This window comes from Phoxinus phoxinus (genome assembly GCF_949152265.1).
Source record: "Phoxinus phoxinus genome assembly, chromosome: 20".
In the NCBI taxonomy this organism is placed as follows: Eukaryota; Metazoa; Chordata; class Actinopteri; order Cypriniformes; family Leuciscidae; genus Phoxinus; species Phoxinus phoxinus.
The window spans coordinates 13,751,197-13,766,012 of record NC_136895.1 but is presented as its reverse complement, the minus strand read 5'-3'; the positions used below and the strand labels follow the sequence as shown (position 1 = coordinate 13,766,012).

At 37.9% G+C, this 14,816-nt stretch overlaps 1 protein-coding gene across 2 annotated transcripts in view; it reads left to right on the top strand.

Moving 5' to 3' along the window:
- The window catches only part of dennd1b (DENN/MADD domain containing 1B), a 92,976-nt gene that overhangs the window by 35,610 nt on the left and 42,550 nt on the right, over positions 1 to 14,816 (top strand). Inside the window, exons 4-10 of one of the 2 annotated variants that reach the window (XM_079592903.1) lie at positions 150 to 199; positions 962 to 1,081; positions 6,475 to 6,544; positions 9,936 to 10,016; positions 10,501 to 10,560; positions 12,480 to 12,533; positions 12,991 to 13,101. In XM_079592903.1, the coding sequence (XP_079449029.1) occupies positions 150 to 199; positions 962 to 1,081; positions 6,475 to 6,544; positions 9,936 to 10,016; positions 10,501 to 10,560; positions 12,480 to 12,533; positions 12,991 to 13,101 (546 nt within the window). The remainder of the gene's footprint in view (positions 1 to 149; positions 200 to 961; positions 1,082 to 6,474; positions 6,545 to 9,935; positions 10,017 to 10,500; positions 10,561 to 12,479; positions 12,534 to 12,990; positions 13,102 to 14,816) is intronic. The other variant, XM_079592904.1, reaches the window with a different exon arrangement.

The window sequence follows — 14,816 nt, the reverse complement described above, 5'->3', positions numbered from 1 at the left end:
TCATAGCAACACCCTGGCAAGATCTCTGTTTGTCACATAATCCTCTTTATCATATTGTGTCATGTCAATAATTAAGGCTTATCCTTAAATTAATTTACATGATTTTAATGATCCATAATGTCTCTTTTTTTTTTTCTTTTTTTTTTCAGGAGGTCCTGCAGACAGTGCCTAAGTTCTGTTTCCCATTTGACGTAGAAAGGTAGGACGTCCCTCATGCTTCCAGCTAAGAAATCAATCGATGTGTGAATTGGGAAAAATTAGGATGTTTGTTTATACAACACTCATTCACACATGTTTAAGAGGCTGTCGTAAATGACTCACAGGGAGGAGCCGCACACCTCCTTTGGTTCCAGTAGTACTGGTCTCTAATGTCAGACCCTTCACTTAGAGGTCCGGAGAAATAAAACGCCTTAATAGAAATTAAGATCTCCGCCCCCCCCAGTAGACAATGCGTTTGCATGTCTGTCCTAACTGGCATGATGTTAGACACGTCTCCTGAATAAACAGGTGTGTGTGTGTGTGTGTGTGTGTGTGTGTGTGTGTGTGTGTGTGTTGGCTTGTTTGCTCTTGGAAATGAAAAATGGAAAGTGCCGTTGTATAGTTGATGTGCTGTGTGAGAAGTTCACTTCCTTTCAGCTGAAGCTTTATTGCTGCCATCTAGTGGAGATAAACGACACTGTCACCATTTGTTTAGTTCTCACAACCTTAAATGTGATGCTAGCTTTCTGCTGCCAAATGGATATGAAATTAGTTAATGCATGTAGAGTGTTTACAGCAAGTTTTTGTTAATGTGAGGTTTTTTTTAATAGCTTTTCTGATATTTTACATATTTTATGATAATGCTAAAAGTTACAGTCGCTGGTTAATACTCGGACCATTCCATCAAATATAATTCAAGTGAACAGTTTGCTAAAAGATTAATGTCTAACTTGTTTTTTCCTCTCTTTGTGGTGGACTGAAGAGTGTCCCAGACTCAGGTGGGCCAGAACTTCACGTTTGTGCTCACAGACATTGAGAGCAAGCAGAGGTTCGGTTTCTGTCGGCTGACGTCCGGCTGCAGGGTCTGCATCTGTTTGCTCAGGTAAGAAATTATCATTACTAATGTCAGAAAGGAACGTTTGTTTATCTAAGCACTTTTTAAACTTTTAAAGTGCATAATTAGTTATTTGAATTTTGATAATTTGCTGTCCGTTTTTATTATTAATGATATATTATGGATTTATAGTTTGATGTAGCCCATCGATTCATTAGGCCATTTCTTGAAAAATTCCATGTGTGCATTTTCCTGTTTAAGGGAAACCAATTCCAGATGAATTATAGATTCTGGAATAAAGGGATTTGAAACCAACAATACTTCACTTTTATGAAATAATAATAAACACGGATAAAAATACTTTTTAGATCATAATATGATTTCATATGCTTTCATATTTTCAGTCTGAACCATTCCATTGAGAATGGAAAGCAGCAGATAGAAGGCCGTTACATAAACGCTAAACCAGTGCATTTAATAATACAAAGTCATTTAGTAATTCAGAGCAGCTCAACTGGGACATATCACATTTTTTCCCTCTCCGTCTACACGGTATTGATGGACAATCGCAGGTTTATCATCGTCATGATGAGCTGCTGTCGAGATCTCTCCTCCTCCCGTCCCAGCCAGGATGGCCTTTGTTTTGTGTGTGTGTGTGTGTGTGTGTGTGTGTGTGTGTGTGTGTGTGTGTGTGTTCTCTCTCTTTCTCTCCACTCGTTATTCAGGCACAGAGGCATGCCGGAGACGGTTCACCAATAATTATGCATAAAGCCCTGCTGCCAATTAGCAAGAGTCTCCCCTGTCCCTTTCACTGAGTTTTACATGCTAATTCATTTGACATATGATGTATAAAATTCATTATGCATTCTGAGTAGTTTGCATGGCTTCCTTCATTCATAATAAGAAATGCATTTGAAAGTTTTTTTCCATTTTTTTTTTCATTAAGACCCTAGACTTCTTTTGTTTGTCTTCTATTTGAAAGGAACTTGGAGAAACGTAACAGAATACCTAAAGAAAGTTTTGTTTTTCTACCCCCATTTATTTAGATAGTTTCAAATGTGTTATATATAACATTTGAAACTATGTATATGTATTGACGCACAATATAACACACACACAGACACACACACACACACACACGTGTATATATATATATATATATGTATATACTGTGTATATATGTGTGTGTGTGTGTGTTGAACTTTTTATATAAACATATATAAATAATTGTTTAAAATTTTTGATTTTTGTAAGGTAAAACTTTTTCTTATTCACACACATTTACACTCTCCACCAGAATAAAAAAAGAAAAGTAATTAAAACAGTTTGTGTCCTTGTGATTGTTGAAGTGCTGGGACCATAAAATTGTCACCTAAGCTTACACAAGGAAGTTGCCTAATGAGAGAGACAGTTTTATGTGGACAGCCCTTTGTAGCTTTGCAGGTTTAGCCCAGGCCAAATAGGCCAGGGTTCCTTGGGGCCAAACCACTTCAAAAACACAAGCGTTCCGTTTTACCCCACCCTCTCTGCCCAATCGGCCCTCGGACACTCTGAGCACATAGCCTTCGGACATCTGCGAGACCCCAGATGAAATAGACCCTCTCTCTCGCTCTCTCTCGCCGGTTTTATTTGATGGCTGGGACCCGACTTGGCGTCTTCCTCAGACGGCTGAAGTTTTCTTCAGTTAGTGGTCATTTAGGGATATTTCTTTTCCTTAGCTGAACATAAAACTCAGGAAAAGTCAGGGTGTAATCATATCTCATCCTGGGAAGGATACAAGGTGCAAGCTTGATTTTAAAGCTCCTAAATACCTCTGATGATTTAGGACGCATGTTGATTTAAGGGCCGATTAGATCGTACAGGCGTACAAGACAAACCAAAGACCATGCATGCAGTGTAAAACTTCATAAATGCATAATATGAGTTTGGATTGATATATAGTGGGATTCTGAAGTCTGAGACCACTAGTGAGATTGTTCTAAATCATTAAAAATGTTTTTTTTTTTTGTTATTAATTAATAATGGAAGCAATTTGTTTTCAGAAGTTAAATTGAAAAATGAATGATTTGATTACCTAGAAATAGTACAAAATATTTTATTAAGTTTTTATACAATATACATATATATATATATACATATACATGTTTAAAATTGAAAATGTTTAAAAGTTTTTAAAGTAAAAAAAAAAACCTTTGTCAAGCAAACTGTAAAAAAAGTTGCTGCCTTAAATTTTAAGTACTTTTCAACTTAAATTGCATTAAACTGACTTTTTAAAAAAAATAGTTGAATCTAGTATAACTTCTAAAAACTTCTAAACTTATTTTGATGAGCTAAAGTAATGTAAAAAATTTTTTTTTTAACTTATTAACTTATTAATAATATAATTTATATTAATCATATAATGTTGTACAGTGCAGTTGCAGGGTTTTATATAAGTTTCAGCTCAGTAGAAGTACTTAAGTAGCTCACACTTAATTCTTGAAAATACAAATTCATCTTTTCTAACCGTGTCATGACCTACACATTCTCTCATTCATTGGTGGTCAGTTTCTGTCTCTCCTTTTTCCAGCTATCAAACCATTTGCTCAGGCTTATCTGATGCTTCTGGCTGTGGAAGCAAGGAGCTCGAGTTTGTTAGGGATTGCCAGTAAGCCACAGATAAGTTGGTTTACTCTCCAAGTACACACGGCGCTAGAGAACCTAAAAGGGCCGTTGAGATTGGCTCGTCTCAGCACAGTTCAGCATGATGAATGTTCCTCTATCAGAGGATTTGCCGAATACAAACACATTTTTACTTACTAGCTGTGAAGAGATTGGGCTGGGGTGCCGTGCTCCCCTCAGCCTATTTAAAAATAAATAAATAAAAAAGTTAAAACAAAAGCAAAATGGAGTGCTTCTGCTTTATGACTTAAAATAAAAAATGAATCCAGAATTTTGTGAAAGGTATTCCTCCCTGGATATCTTCATAAACGCAAGTCTGCTGCTTATAGAGCAGTGATTTATTTGACTTTAATACAAAAGATTTACATGCTCTCATTTAAGAGTATAATGAGTGTTTGTGCTCTCCAAGGCCTGCCGTGCGTTTCTGACAAGGAGAGGCTCCCGCTTAAATCCCCTTCACATGTGAAAAATGAAGGATTAGCATCCAGGAGCCTCGCATTTTAAACAAAGAGTGAGCAAGAGAGAGATAATGATTTTTTCTTTGTTGTGCAATGCAGCTTGAGGAAGGTGTCGGTCAATTACGATCTTTCAAACAACGCGTCATGCTAACCTAAACACACCGCAATCCAGGCCATGGATCATTTTTCTCGCCCGTCTGCAATTTGCATAGACGCATTTCATTTAGAATAGTGTGACCTGGTTTGAGAACATCGTCATGCACGTCAAAATATTGGCATGTTAAGAGATGATTGTTTTAGGTTAATGGTCACCCAGACTTGAAACCCTCACGCTTGAGCGCACGTCCCTGGGAACGGCGTGCCACTGGCCCCTTTCTACGCATTCGGCAATATGAAAATTTGCATTAGATACACTTAGTTGTGTTTTTTGTTGTCTGTTAATTCCAGTCTGCTGGAGAGCTCACTGACCCATGGAAGGATAAAAAGAGGGAAAAAAAATCTCTAATCAAGACACTGCTCTGTGGGTCAGCTGAGATCAGACGATATGAAACCTTTTTTGCTTTTTCTTCTTCAAAAAGTACCGCATTCCCAGTCATCCATTAATTCAAGCTTCTTCTTTACCCACATGGTAGCCAATTAAAGCAATCAAGCAGTAGCGACAAACAAAAGTCAAAGCTCTGCGTTGGAAAAGAATAGCTGATGTAATCGCTCTCGGTTAAGTGTGAGATTTCAGACCGAGTCGAAAATGCATGTTGTAATCACGCCCACATACCGGGAAAGGAAAAGTCAGAGCCTGCTAGCAGGCCGCATTTTTTCACTAGATTGCATAACAAAATAAATGGTGTGTGTGTTCTTGCAACCTTCAAGCCAAAACAACACATTGGCCGCGTTCCATCTTTAAAGGCCTGTCAACTTTGCCAAGATTCTGTCAGGCTGCAACACACACAATGTTGCAGATACTCTTGGCTAGTCATTGTGTGATTAGTTAATACACATTGATAAGGTGTGAATTATTATTATTATTTATTTTTTTACTCCTGCTGGTAGTAGTGACATATGTAGTGACTTAATGTACGACAATGAGGTTCAGGTTGTGCATCTGGGCGCAGCATGCTTGTAAACCATCCCATCCCTGGTTTATTACAGGCTACAGTGGTCCAGTCATGTTTTTGTTGAAGAAACCAAATACTTTTATTTAGCCCGCTCCATGGCTAGGATGTTTAAAATGCAAGTGTCAGCGAGTACCAAGAATGTGATAATAAGGTTCACTTTATTTTTTTCCGATATATTGCGTCTGATAATATATTGTTTTTTATATATAGTGGCTATTAGTGGATTTTTTATATAATCAGTAGTGCTGTCAAATCGATGAATCGTATCTAACATAAAAGTTTTGGTTTACATAATATATGTGTATATATATAAATATGTGTGTGTGTATATATACACACACACACACACACACACACACACACACACACACACACACACACACACACATAAACAAAGAGTTTTATGGTAGATGCGATTAATCGATTTGACGGCACTAATTGTATTTTGATGTTATAGATCGCTGGTTTATTGGGAATTTGATTTAAATGTGTTTTGAATTAATATTTTCTCTCGATATTGTTTAAGATTTAAATTTCCCCTCGAGAAAATCCTAATCAGGTATGCTATGTCATGTGACTATGTTAGCAGTTAAAGGACTCTTGAGTGTGTTATGTTATCACACCCTGATGAAGGCGTTTTAGCCATTGGTGCATTGGTGTGCGGATATATGTGTTTTAAAATGTTTATAGTCATGAATAAATAAATGTTTTTTAATTTATTTTTTCTAAATGATTAAAGGCTGAGTGCCTTGGCCTCTTATGATTTTTGCTAGTTGAACATCCCGCATCCAAAGAGAACCGAGATACGGACTTTATACCCCAGTAGCACTTTTTGCATATTTTGTTCTAAGAACCCATTATAATCTGTGATGCTGTCTACACTGGATGCGACGCGACAAATCCCTGACAATAAACTGATTCCCCGTTCTAATTCTGACGTACTTGTACTCCTCGCGCTTCTGACACGAAGAACAAATGGATTTGCAGCGGTCGCTTTGTCGCGTCTGGTGTGGACATGGTGTAAAGCCTGCCAGGTTAAAAGTGAAGGCGAGGAAGAATTTTCGAGGAAGAATTTTCGAGGAAGAATTTTCGGCTTGTTTTGGGAAAATTAGACACGCCCCTTTGAATGGGGCTACAGTGATGTTTAGCTTTTTCTTGTATAGTATTCTGTAATATTTGTGTAATGTATGTTTTCCTTCTTTTTTGACAGCTATCTCCCATGGTTTGAGATTTACTATAAGCTGCTAAATACCTTTGCAGACTACTTATCAAAACACCAGGTAAGTTAAGGGAAATCTCCAACTTCAACACTATAACAATACGCTGGATTTTTTTTTTTTTAGCATTAAATCTGATAATTTATGGAAAATTGTTCATTAAAAGTTGATATATGAATTTGCATTTAATGCATATTTTTAATTACAGACTTACTTTAAAACACAAAGTCATCAACTTTACTTTCTTTTACAAATTTACTTTATAAAACTCACATAAAATGTGATAATTTGAGAACAGTTTAATGAACAAATTTACACATTATCACATTTAATGCTGTTGAACTTTTTAAAACTTTTTAAAACTTATCGAAACATTAAATAAGGTAAGGGAAGACTTGAGCAAAAAGGTAAGGCAAAAACATTAGCAAAATTTGAATACATAAGAATGGTTCTATGAAATATTTACAGAAAAAACTCACATTAAATGTAATTATATATATATATATATATATATATATATATATATATATATATATATATATATATATATATATATATAATGTAAGAAAAGAGACATCTTCAGTCTCACGTTAAAATTTCTGAATGTAAACAGATCAAACAGTATCTGAAAGTTTAGTAATGCTGAACTGTAAACATTTGTAACTGTAAAAAAAAGTTTCCTCTGCGAGGCCACTTTTTCATGTGTCTGATTGCGCCTAGCCGGACCCCCTATTGAGCAAACGGTTAATGTCACAAACAGCATCGAAATTATCCACGTTCCTGCCATCCAGCTTGTGAACCAAAAGTGCCACTGCAAAGCAAAACTTGAGTGTTTTTTGTTTGTTTTTTTCGTGTGCAAAGACAAAGGAGAAAGAAAAACGTCATCTATAATCCATCTCAGCGAAACAGGCACAGTTGGTTGGTTGCGCTTTGCTTTGCTGTGTTGTTGACATTTAACAGACCGAGCATCGAACAGGAAGTCAGTCCTTATGATATACGGGAAAACAAATTGTCAGGAAATACACTGTGCCAAATCGTTTTTTTCTTCTTCTCCCTTTCTGAAAGTTTCACAGCAGTAGGAGACGAAGAAAAGTTTGAATTAGGAAAAGGGGATGAAAATATTAAGCTAACATCAAATAAAAAACAGAGTTTGTGTGGAGCCAGCGAGTAACTGAAGTGCTCAGCGTTTCTCTATCAGTCTCTTATCATTCAGTTATGTGTAACGGAGCCGCTGAAAGAGAAGTGAAGAAGACCAAGCCTCCGCTACACAAACAAATCATGAGCTAAGTACACTGGGACTCACAGGGGTCAAGAATTAAGCCGTAAGATGCTCTGTGTCATCGACCCATTGCACTAACAAAAGTATGCTTCTTTTTTTCTTCTTTTCTTTCTTTAAAGCCCAAAGAAAATAGTTTCCCCTCATTCTCCAAACTCCATGTTGTTCATTATGTAAAGTACATTCTTTCTTTCTTTTATTTATTTAAGTCATTTAGCAAATTTTCTTATTTAGTGCAACTTTCAAAGACCTTTAGCTTCACAGATTGAATGGATGCAATTCAGAATGTTTTCTTTTGGGGGAAAAAGGTGCCTGTACAAATAAGTACAGAGTACACATAATGCAGAATGTAAATCAGTGCAACAATTTATTTTAAAATGACTTTACGTACAAAATGCGCAGAAATTTTCATTAAATGCGACAATTTAGGCAAGAATAGTTTTAGGAAGTATGTACACAAATTTTCATTTTGTGTGACAATTTAATATGAAAAATAGTTTATGTACTATTTATGCATTAAATACGACAATTTCTATAAGGCCGTTTTTACGAACGTTTTGCACAGAAATTTGCACTAAATGGCGCAATTTTTGTAAGAATGGTTTCATGGAAAATGTACTCATTCATTTTAAATAAATTGTTTTTATGTACAATTTACACAAAAAAAGCATTAAATGTGACAATTTAAATAAGAACGCTTTTACTAATTATTTCCACAGAAAGTTGCAATAAATGCAGCATGAAAGAATTACACATACATTTTAAATGAAAATTGTTTTTATGTACAATTTAGACAAAAAAGCATTAGATCCGACAATTTATATAAGCATGTTTTTACAAATTATTTGCAGTAAATTCAGCAATTTATGGAAGAATGGTTTCATGAAAGATTTACTTATACAGCCTAAATGAAAAACAAAATGTATGTACAATTTAGACAGATATTTGCATTAAATGCGACAATTTTAGAACGTTTTTATGTATTATTTGCACTGAAATTTGCAGTAAATGAAGCAATTAATGTAAGAATGTTTTCATGAAAGATTTACTCAGTTTTTGCAATGCTACAGTTAAAATAAGAACAGTTTTACAAATGGTTTACACCAAAATGTGCATTAAATGCAACCGTTTCCGTAATGGTTCTTCTTTATAAAACGTGAGCACAACAAATGAGTCAAATTCATTACTAAAACTATCCTCAAGTAAATTGTTGCATTTAATTCAATGCAGAAATGTATACACGAATGAATTTATGAACCGTTTGCATTTGTTGTTTTGTTTTACAAATTGCATTATTTTTTGATGATGATTATATATTTTTAACAATAATCCGATTTTTTGACCGTGTTTGGCAGTCTTTTTTCGACATTTTCTCACTTACAAACTATCCAACAAAAGCTAAACTCTAGGACGCGTAAATGAATTCTTTGAGCAAGCAAGCATGATCGGATTGACTTTTGGCGTTCCGTTCCGCGTGAGGCAGCGTTGACTGACGAGGAAGGACAAGAGCGATGAAGGTTTATGGCGAGGGTAAATGAAGTGTTTCCTCAGGCTGTGTTACTGACCATGCGTGTGAGCATCCAGGCTCTCGTGACAGCAGCTCACACACCCCCGCACACACATATGTACAAACACACGGCCATATACGCTGCAAGCACTGGCCACATAGCTAATCTGGGAACTTGCTTACAAGGAAAGGGCATATCTAAATATGTGCCTAACTATTCGATGTCAGACTTTGTTTTAACAGCAGCAGCATCGCTATTCTACAGCAAGTTTGAGAGGGTAAATTGCACTCTTGTCATAAAAGCTCGTAAAAGCTCGGCGTTGTAATCCTGAGGCCTGTTTTGTGGCAAAGCTTTTCTCCAATGGCTTCTTAAAGCCGCCCGCTCTGAGCAAGGACCTTTGGTTAATTACGAACAGCCAATGTTTGCCATAAATCATCCCCAGAATAATAAGCGTCTGCCGCAGCCTAGCTTACCGTCTCTTAACCTCAGGATCGCTCGTTAAATGTGTGTCAGTCGGATATATTTCTCTTCCGTAGACCGCTGTAGGAATACTTAAATCATAGAATTTCTTTGCAGTTTGTGTTGTTTTTTCATCTTTTGTCCTCATTTAGTGAATTTTTCTTGTTTGTTTGTTTTTCATATTAGCCTCTTTTTTTTTTTTTTTTCTCAGGAAGATGACTTGAACGACATGTTGGAAACGCTGCACAACCACCCTGTGCCAAAGCCGAATACGTCAGTAAATCTGAGTGTGGTAGGTACTGGGGAGGAATAACGGTTTGTTTAGAAGCAGAAGTGGGACCGCTGGCCTTTTGCTCTGATAAGAGACGGCTGGACAACGTTAAACCTAATGACCACTTTTGCTAATCATCAAATCCAGCAGCAACCATTGGTTAACACCGTCTTAAACAGCTGCCAGTCTATTATCTATCTATCTATCTATCTATCTATCTATCTATCTATCTATCTATCTATCTATCTATCTATCTATCTATCTATCTATCTATCTATCTATCTATCTAATCTCTATGTCCATCCATCCATCCATCCATCCATCCATCCATCCATCCATCCATCCATCCATCCATCCATCCATCCATCCATCCATCCATCCATGTCAATGTCAATATTTTGCAGTCTACGTCAGTTTTTTTGCAGTCTCTGTCTGTCTATATATATGTCTATATGTTTGATCTCTCCATCTAATCCATCTATATTCTTTCCTTCATTTTTGCAAGAGCAACCACTTACATTTTGCCTATGGGCAAATAGTGCAAGATCCAGGAAGCAGACAGTCGGTGAGTGGGGAGAGAGTGTGCTGAAGGGAAAGGGATGAAAAGAGAGAGAGAGAGAGAGAGAGAGAGAGAGAGAGAGAGAGAGAGAGAGAGAGAATGGGGCAGTTCTGAAATTTGGAGCCCGTTGGCCTAATCACATGGGAGACAGCTTTCCAATTTTGCCAAATAATCCATCTCTATTCTTTTTATAAAATATGGCAAAAACCCATCCTGGGTCTTGTTGTCAGTTCTTTTTTTTCTTGTCTGGAAAACAATCAAACTTGCTAAATGATTCATGCTCTTCCATGCTGCTGAATTCTCTTTTCAAATATCAAACATTTTTATTTATTTTTTAGCAAAAGGCAGTTATGCTCAAGAAATCTCATTGATGCTCTGCCCATTAGCCTACATAAAAAAAAAACCACACACCCTTGAAAATCTGCTCAACAGCATTGTATTTAAACATCATGCTGTTTTATTTTTTCAAGCTGTAACACTTTATAATATCATGTTCCGACTGTATTCCTAGAATGTTGTATATGTATGTATATAAGAAATATGTATTTTGAAGCTTTATTTAGACACCTCAGAGCGAAAATATTCAATGTGTGTGTATACATATATGGTAAAAAAAAAACAAAAAAACATTTATTTATCACACCATATTAAATACAATAAGTTGGCATCACTAGATATTAACCTTGCTATTACTCAGGATCAGTTATCAAGAATTTGACCTAAGTTTACAATCTAAAAGCCCATCAGGTCATCCGAAGGGGTTTCTTGGAGTTGCCCGTACCGTCTTCCAGTCGGTGGTGGGTTCACTAATCACCATCATGTTCTGCTTTAACATCTCTGAAGTTAAAATGATTAGCAGAATGAAAACTTTTAGAATTTGGGAAAGAGGGTCTTGGTGATAGGAGAGGTTTGAATCAGCACTGTGTGGGGAGTAAAGTTTCAATCAGACGTGTGTGTGTGTGTGTGCGTGTGCTGAGGAGTGGTGTTGGGTGCAGGGTCTGGGATTCTGATCACACTACAGGGAGCAGCAGGCAGAGCGCGGTGATAACAAGCGCTCTGATAATGTGTGATTTTTATAAACACGGCTGCAAAGTGTTGGCCACCGCCAGCTGGAACTGTAGTCCACGACATGGAGGGCAGTCAGCTGCTCGGTATGGGAATATAAACACATGTCAGCACATGAAGAAGAGAACTTGGTCACTCTGCTTTATTGATATCTTCAAACTGTTTACGTTCGTACGATTATAGCAAAAGTACTCTGGACACGCACATAGAGCCCAGATAAATTGTTTTGACATTGCACAGCACTTGGTTTGATTGCTCAAGTCATGTGATCACAGCGTCCAAGATAAATATTTGACATCTTTTGAGTATTAGAGGATGCTAGTTGCACTTGCATTTGTTCGTGGAACATACGCGAAGGCAGCAAAAGTTGAACCTATGTGTTGAGCAACAGATGGGTACTCTTTACGCGCGACGAATCGCGACCCAGCATTGGGAAAGAGCGGAGCGCTCCACACATGCAAACAAAAAGTGCTAAAGTTAGCAGGCAGCGTGGGATCTTTGCTTCGGAGCCTCTTTGATCCAGACATTAAACTTGCTCGCCTGTTCAAACGTACGCCTGGCAGACCCCTCTGATACTGTCAGAACAGAGCAGTTGGCTTTTGTACCTTAATAAAGACATTCTCTCCGATGCGGGGAGCCTCCTCCGGTAGTGTCCACAGGGGATCGGCGTTTGTTGACTTCATGTATCCGTATCTGTTGTCTGTATGTATGATGTTAACAAGCTTAGACAGTTCAGGCCAATCGCGGTTTATTTATTGGTTGTGGAACAGACAGTAAGTTAAAATGTCTATAAACACTAAATACTGGATAGTTGCAAAATGGTGACCTTTTCTTCATCTTTTCTTGTCTGTTTTCTGCAGCATTCATACTTCATAGCTCCTGACATTAATGGACTCCCCACCATACCTGAAAGTGTGAGTATGTTTAACCCAGTTACAAAAATAAAGCCATACTTGATGTACAGTATAAATGTCATTGCACTTCATTTTAAATGACAAACGAATCATGAAGCAAATCATGAAGCAAAAAAATAAAACAAAACAAAACATGAAACAAAGCAAAACAATTTAAATAAACACCTGGTTTCACAGACAAGGCTTAAGCCCAGTCCCAGACTAAAATTCACGTTTAAGCTGTTTTTAAAATATGTCAGTGCCATTGTTTTGTCTCAAGATCAACACCAGTAATGTTTTTTTCCCCAATGCACATTTATAAAAGCTACTTAAATGTTCTAATTGAACTAAGGCCTAATCCTTCATCTAAGCCCCTGTCTGTGAAACCAGGCCTAAATTTATCTAATGCAATTACATTTTTAAGTGTGCCGTGATGTCCAAATGCGTCTTAATAAACAGAATTTTTTTCTCCTCCTAGAGAAATTTAACTGAGTACTTTGTAGCAGTGGATGTGAACAACATGTTGCACCTCTACGCCAGCATGCTGCATGAGCGACGCATCATCATTACCTCAAGCAAGCTTAGCACTGTGAGTTTCTGCTGTCGTTCTCATTTACACATCAGACAGCTTTCTTCTTGCTTAAAAAATATTAATATATGTTGTTTTTATACAATAATTTAAAATAGGTCTTTTGGGAACTATTGCATGTCAAGAAATGTGTTTTATCGTATTTGTTTCCAATTAACATGATGTGTGATGGAATAATTTTTTTCAGTTAAAAAAATACCCCCCCCCCCCCTTTCTCAAGGTGGAAGATGCAGAATCATAGACTGTATTATGTAGATCTTATCTAGGGCTGGGCATCAACTACTTAATGCACATCATAATAAAAGAGTTATGTAGATGACCTGTTTCTCATTTATTAAACTTTAGATAAAAAATTATCTAAAATGTAAAAAAAAAAAAAAAAACTGATTCAGCGCTCACTGTTTTGCCATTTTTGGGTATTTCTCTGGGCTTATGCGCAGTCAAGTCGGTTAGCTTTAAATTATCACTTATTGGATCCTTGACTCTTTCACATATTTTCTTTCTGGCTCTTCTTGCCTGAAAAAGGGAGTGGGCGCTTATCGCATGGGGGCGGACGATGGTCCAAACTTTCACGACAGTTGGAGAAGCGGCGAGTGATGTCATTCGCTCCCTATCTCGCTCCGATTCCCCCCTAGAGCATCTGCGGTGCGCTCGCCGACAGTGCCGGAACCGAGGGGCTCCCCTTGGACCCTCTGGCTCCGGAGGAGGCTGTCGGAATGACCCTATCCACAGAGTATTTCACTCCTCCGGGCTGCCGCCTTCATTCCGTGTGCTCACTGACACGAGGGGTTAGAATGTGCAAATCATTAGTCTCTTGGGAAAATTGTTTTTTTTTTACTATCTCATAAGAAGATTTACTGTTTTGCAGAATGGGAGCATGAGCGACCTTGAGTTTACGAAACTAATATGCCAAAAGAGTTACTATGAAGACTAGTGATATTAAGGTTCCACCTCAGAGAGGACTTTCATCATCTCAAATCCGGAAACCATCCGTCTTTTTCTCTAGAGCTTTGGGAGTTCCAAGCAACTATAGGAAGACACACACAGGCAATTTTGGCAAAATTTCATAGACGCAAATGCAGACATATGGCCAATTTCTGAAATGTTCAGAGAGGGTATATGGCAGTGTCCAGGGTGTGGTCAGCCTACCGCTACCGTTTCTCTAGCCAGCCAACGGGATAAAGAAAGAGAAGGAAAGAGGAAGAGAGAGAATCCATTATGCATGCTGCCAGCGGACCCTGAGTGTTCGGGCCCCCAGTGAACCTGCTGTGTCAGTCTAGCAGAACATGGCCGCACACTTGCCTGTGTTGGAAAGCAAAGGAATAAATCATGATCTAACAACAATGCATCAGTTGACTTATTGCTGTTTTGTGACCAGAGGTAAGGAGTACCACTGTTTTAAAACCATGTCGCAGGCTCCGGGAGGCAGCCGCCCATGCAGTCTTGTCATATGCCAGTATAATTGTGCTGCATCAGGATCCCTCTAACTAGTCAACTGGGAGGCCCTGGCGCGTTTCATCTGCGAGACCCCCTCGGCCGGCCCCGAGTCTTGACAGCCGCCTTCTCATCATGCTGTCAGTGGTATGCTAACAAGACCCGATCCTGTCTTGGCCTGTGGTGCTAGCCACTGAGGTTCCTTTCGGCCTCACACTCTCCGCTTTTTTACTCTCTACTCAGCAATGCCGTCTTATTTTCATTCCTTCTTCAAGCATCTC